This window comes from Aquarana catesbeiana, linkage group LG05 (genome assembly GCF_042186555.1).
Source record: "Aquarana catesbeiana isolate 2022-GZ linkage group LG05, ASM4218655v1, whole genome shotgun sequence".
Classification (NCBI taxonomy): Eukaryota; Metazoa; Chordata; class Amphibia; order Anura; family Ranidae; genus Aquarana; species Aquarana catesbeiana.
The window spans coordinates 512,663,151-512,669,363 of NC_133328.1; the positions used below are offsets into that span (position 1 = coordinate 512,663,151).

The 6,213-nt window shown below is 47.7% G+C and overlaps 1 protein-coding gene across 1 annotated transcript; it reads right to left on the minus strand.

Annotated features, from left to right (window-relative positions):
• Positions 1 to 341: 341 nt before the first annotated feature.
• MOS (MOS proto-oncogene, serine/threonine kinase) lies at positions 342 to 5,759 on the minus strand. The gene has a single exon (XM_073631645.1). The coding sequence runs from the start codon at positions 5,689 to 5,691 to the stop codon at positions 4,558 to 4,560; it is 1,134 nt and encodes a 377-aa protein (XP_073487746.1). The 5' UTR covers positions 5,692 to 5,759; the 3' UTR covers positions 342 to 4,557.
• Positions 5,760 to 6,213: the final 454 nt, after the last annotated feature.

Here is a 6,213-nt window from a genome sequence, read left to right on the forward strand (position 1 = left end):
CGGGCATGCGAGGTTTCAAACACGCCACCTCATACCTTTAAACCCGAACACATGAATTACACAGGTTCTGTGGCTGATCAAGGTGGTAATTAAACTCACTTGGTGCCTTATCTGCATTTAATTAGCCTCAGAACCCGTGTAATTCAAAGCTGTTCGGATTTAAAAGGGATGAGGTGGCAACTCTAGCCCGAGCTCATCACTATCTGTTATTCAAAAAAAAAAAAAAAAAAAAACCCATACCTTTAGTATCACTTTAATTGCACAGGAATGGGGTGCGGTTCTTGGAAAATGTTACACAACTGCGTCTCAGCTGTCTTTACCACCACCTCCTCCTATGAAAGAGCACTAAGGCAGCCCATTTGATGGGCCTTCAATGCACCCGATTTTTTTTTTTTTTTCCTTCACATTTTACAATAACACAGTACACTACAATGTAGGGAGCAATTGCACCGCCTCCTTGTAGTGCAGGTGCTCTTAGGTATACTGTATTGAGCATCAGTGTGCCATTTGGAAAAATTAAAAGCACAAACAAAACCCAAAACGCAAATAGACAAAATTTATTTTTTTATAAAAAAAGTATACAAATGAAGATGCAGAATTAAGTGAAGATAAATCCAACTTTTCCCTCAAAATAGAGAGAGTCACATAACACCGTACACACCTGTACAAACAAGCAGACAGCACATAGAAACAATTAAGCCTTTTAAAACTGAGTTAGTTAAGTCGAGTCCAACTTGTATATCACAGTAATGTGGAGCTTTGAATGTACTTTGTAATTTCCAAATGCAGCACACACAATTACACTTAACACATTCCACATTCTCAAGCAAGTTTCATGATTCTGGGGGACACATACTTGATATTCCATAATAAAGTCAGACCAGCCCATGCTTTTCTGAGAAGACCCCAGTTTGTGGGTACTCTTTATAGGTAAAGAAATCCCCAAAATGCACTGTGATTTCTATTGGAGTTTAGACCAAGCTTACTTTATCATCAATATAATTTAGTCATTGTCACTAGGACACCATGCTGGCTATACATTATACAATTTTCTTGTAATCTACCAAAACCATATAATAATAGGAGGTCAAACCTAAACCCTTTCAATTTGTATGCAATCAGGCAGGCCCTTGCACTACATAGACATAATACATCAATTATTTAATGCAAGGGCCTGATTGCATACAAACTGAAAAAGGTTTCGGTTTGACCTCATATTATACGGTTTTGGTAGATTACAAGGAAAAAAAAAAAAAAAAAAAAAAAATGTATAATGTATGGCCAGCCTTGGTGTCCTAGTGACAATGACTAAATTATATTGATAAAAATAAAGAAAATTGCACAAGCAACTTGTATAATGTGTTGAGAATATTTCTGGATATTCATTCAAAATGACTATCTGTCCTTTAGATTTCATGTGCACATTTCTGAAAATACAGTCAAAGATTACCAAAATAATATGCATGCTGCAACATCCACTAAGCTTATTACAATGAAACTTTCAGCTGTCATTTGTAGCAGATGAACAAAGCTCAGCTCCATTGAAAACTGAATTGTGCATTTTATTTGTGCATTAAGTGATAATCCACCCCCTGTATCTGCACTGCTATGCTTCAGAAGTCATAAATTAAGTTTAAAACACCAGCATAGGATATGGAGGAATGACAGAGGTTAAAAAGCTGGCTCCAAGACACATAGTGCACCAGACTAGAAACATGTGATCTCAAAAATACATTAACAAGACACCCAAAGTGACATAAAAACACAACATAAATAGCAGCCAAAACATGACACTGAACAAGCATCTGATAATACTGGACATCACACCCCTTTCACATGGACGTTCCCAATTGGTCAATTTTCAATGTGCGAGATGAAAAATGGGCTACACAGTGGCTCGCTATGGGTGGCCACATGTAAGTGGATGTTTTTTACTAACATCCAGGTGCTGCCATGTTTGTTGGAATGAATTCAAGAAGTTTGTGCTCAGGTCTATGTTAGGTGGACGCACATCTGTTTACATCCAGCCGCCCATAGGGATTACACGGGTCCATTTTCCCTCCAGCACAAGATGGAGGGAAAAAAAACAGAATGAACACGAAGGTAGAGATTTACTAACTGGAAATTCCGAAATCAGGTGCGGCTGTGCATGGTAGCCTATCAGCTTCTAACCTCAGCTTGTTCAATTAAACTTAGACAATAAAACCTGGAAGCTGATTACTTTCTATGCACAGCTGCACCAGATTTTGCACTCTCCAGTTTTAGTACATCAATCCTGAAATGTCATATCAGTTTCTGTTCTGATTGAACTCAGCAGGGGAATTAGTCTAGAATCCCATGCTGGGACAGAATACAGGGCTCCCACCTGAAAGGTGCCTGGAGTACAGATCTTCCTTCTGTGGTCACTGCTGTTCTCATAGAGGACACCCATGGTCAATCCCCTCTGGGCTGCCCCATGGACAAAGCTAGGATCCAGAAGAGCGAACTGCACATGGTGAAGCTCCAACCCAACATAAGTACACAAACATACATAGCAGCAAAAAACATGGCATTGTGAACAAGCATCTAATAACACTGGACTTGTTCATCATCACAGTGTACAGCACAGATACTCCATGTCTAGTCTCTTATAGGGGACATAGTCATTCACCTCTGGGCTGTCTACTGCTCCCATCACCATCTTTACAGAAGTCCTAGAGGTGTCATGAACAGGATGAGAGGTCTTACAGGCAGGTTGCGCGTGCTGAGCTTGGACAGTCCATATTGTCACAAATGCAAGGACATTCCTGGATGTTCCATCAAGCTGGAGACTCTGCTCAATACCAGCAACCAAACGTGACACCAGAGAGTACCAGGCTGATCATTAAATAAGCAGACTGCACACAGTGGAGGCCCAACCGCGAGATCAGGGGTCTCAAACTGGCAGCCCTCCAGCTGTTGTGAAGCTACAAGTCCCATCATGCTTGTAAATTTCAGCCTTGTAATGCCCCATGGGACTTGTAGTTTTGCAACAGCTGGAGGGCTGCCAGTTTGAGACCCCTGCTCTAGATCCTATATCCAATGATATCATAAAAGTGTCAGAAGAAAGATAAGGTTTTCCAGGCAGGTTGGGTGCCCAGTTTGGTCAGTCTAGATTGTCACCCATCCTTAGATGTTCCATCACCAAGTTTGAGACTGCATAGTAGCAGAGAGGAAGGTGACATCAGAAGACTGTACCAGGCTAAGCAAAGCAGACTGCACTAGGTGGAGCTCCAGCCTTCAGCTCCTTTCTTCAAGTATCGTAATCAGGATGAGAGGTCTTCCAGGCAGGTTGTGTACACAGGTTGAACAGTCCACACTGTCATCCATGCAAGATGACAATGTGGACTGTTGCTCAGAGTTACCATTAAGTTGGGGATCCTGTTCAGTAGCAGGGACCATGGGGACATGAGAAGGCTGATCATAAGAGAAGACTGCACATGGTGGAGCTCCAGTCATGATCAGGAGGAAAATTCTTTCAGGCATTGTGGGGTTTATTTACTAAAACTGGAGGAGAGTGCAAAATCTGGTGCAGCGCTACATATAAACTAATCAGCTTCCAGGTTTTTTTGTTAAAGCTTAAACTGAACAAGCTGAATTTAGCATCTGATTAGTTTCAATGCTCAGTTACACCAATTTTGCACTCTACAGTTTTAGTAAAGCATTGAGTTGAGGACTGTGCAGAGTGGCAGGGACCATGGAGACATGATAGGACTGTTATCAGGCTGATCATAACAGCAGACTATACATGATGGAGCTCCAATCTCAAGTCATGATCACTAGGAGCGGTCTTCCAGGAACTGTGCATGCAAAGTCTGCATCAAGTTGGGGACATGGGAGGACTTATCAGGATGGTCATAAGAGCAGTGGACCTACAGCCCCATCTTCAAGTGTCATGATCTGGATGAGGGGTCTTCCACGCAGGTGGTGTGGGGAGCTTGGCCAGTCCAGGTTGTCCACCATGCAGGGACATTTTTGGAGCTCAGAAATCCAAGCATGTTGGGGACCGTGCTGAGTAGCAGGGACAAGAGAACTACACATGGTTAAGCTCCAGCCCCCAACTTGTAGTGCCATAGTCTGAATGAGAGGTCCTGCAGGCTTGTTTAGCCAGTCCAGGTTGCCCCCCCCATGTAGGATCATTCCTGAAGTTGAGAAGTTCCATCAAGTTGGGGACAGTGCTGAGTATCAGGGACTATGGGGACATAGGAGGCCATTAGTCTGCAGATGGTGGGTACCCAGGGTGGTCAGGAGATGTCCTGCAGGCAGATTTGGCCAGTCCAGGTTGTCCCCATGCAGAGACATTCTTGGAACTGAGAAGTTCCATCAGGTTGGGGGCAGTGCTGAATATCAGAGGCTATAGGGACAGGTTAAGACTGTTGTCAGTGTGCAGATGGTGGGTACCCAGTATGGTCAGAAGATTTGGCCGGTCCAGGTTGTCCCCCATATGGGGACATTCCTGGAGCTGAGAAGTTCCATCAAGCTGGGGACAGTATCAGGGACTATGGGGACATGTGAGGCCTGTAGTCAGTGTGCAGATGGTCAGGAGAAGAAAAGGTCCTGCAGGCAGGTGGTGTGTGCTGAGCTGGGACAGTCCAGGTTGTCCCCCATAGAGGGCGATTTCTGGGGCTCACCCTGTTGAGGACTGTACTCAGGGACTATAGGGCTGTCCTCCTCGGTCTGGATGAGGCAGATTGTGTTGATCAGTTCCTCGGAACTGGGTCGGTCCTCGGGCCGGGCAGCCCAGCAGTTCTGTACAATGTCCCTGGTCGCTTTGCCCTCCTCGGTCCCCAGGAAGATGTCTCCGATCTCCGGGCGCAGATCATAGGCCACCACGGCGTAGAGCACACACTGGCGGTCCCCGGTGTAAGGCAGCTCCCGGGTCACCATCTGCCACAATGTGACGGCGAAGGAGTAGATGTCTGCCTTGGCGGTGACCGGCTCTCCGCGGAGCAGCTCCGGTGCCCGGTGGGTGTATGTGCCCCCTAGGTGGCGGAGTTGGGTATTGCAGGCTTCCCCGCCGTCCTCCCGCAGCCTCTGCGAGCAGCCGAAGTCCCCGATCTTGCACAGGTCTCCCGGGGCCAGCAGCACGTTGGCCGGCTTCAGGTCCAGGTGCACCACGCCGCCCCGGTGCAGGAAGCGGAGCCCATCTGTGATATGTCGGGCGTAGCGCAGGCAGCAGGCCCTCCCCAGAGGGGGGCTCCGGCCGTAGATGCGGCGGTGCAGGGTGCCGCTGCCGGCGTACTCCATGATGATGGTGCCAGGACTACCGGTGTCCCCGGGGCACGAGGCGCTGGCGGCCAGGACGCGGACCACGTGTGGGTGGCAGAGGCGGGCGGCGTTCAGCTCGCCCCAAAAGCTCTGCCGGGACGCCAGCCGGTTCTTGCTGCAGCGCTTTACCTTCTTCAGAGCCACCGTCTGCCCGCGGTAGGTGGCCCGGTACACCGAGCCGAAGCCCCCCGAGCCCAGCGGCTCCAGCACCCGAACCTGCTCCCAGTCTATGCTGCACCAGGCCAGTCGGGGAGGGAGCCTGCATGGGGCCGGGCGGCTGCAGAAGGCGCCACCATCACCGGACTTGTAACGGCTCAGCTCCAGAGGACTGCTGCACGGACGGAGGTCTATGGAGGGGGACAGATCCCGGGGGAGGAACCGCTCAACGGGGATTGGGGACGGCATAGTGAACGGAACAAAGCCGAGAGACGGTTACAGGGGGCGGGGCCCTCTATATACACGTGTGCCCGACACCTGTCTACACTATATAAATCTATATACTGTGTGTACACTGCTACAGGGGGCGGGCCTTCTATATACATGTGTGCCCGACACCTGTCTACACTATATACCTCATATAAACATCTATATACTGTGTGTACACTGCTACAGGGGGCAGGCCTTCTATATATATGTGTGCCCGACACCTGTCTACTCTATATACCTCATATATACATCTATATACTGTGTGTTCACTGCTACAGGGGGCGGGCCTTCTATATATATGTGTGCCCGACACCTGTCTACACTATATACCTCATATAAACATCTATATACTGTGTGTACACTGCTACAGGGGGCGGGCCTTCTATATATATATGTGTGCCCGACACCTGTCTACTCTATATACCTCATATATACATCTATATACTGTGTGTACACCGCTACAGGGGGCGGGCCTTCTATGTACACGTGTGCCCGACACCT

Coding starts and splice junctions, on each gene's coding strand:
- MOS (XM_073631645.1), bottom strand. CDS start 5,691: ATGCCGTCCCCAATCCCCGTTGAGCGGTTCCTCCCCCGGGATCTGTCC.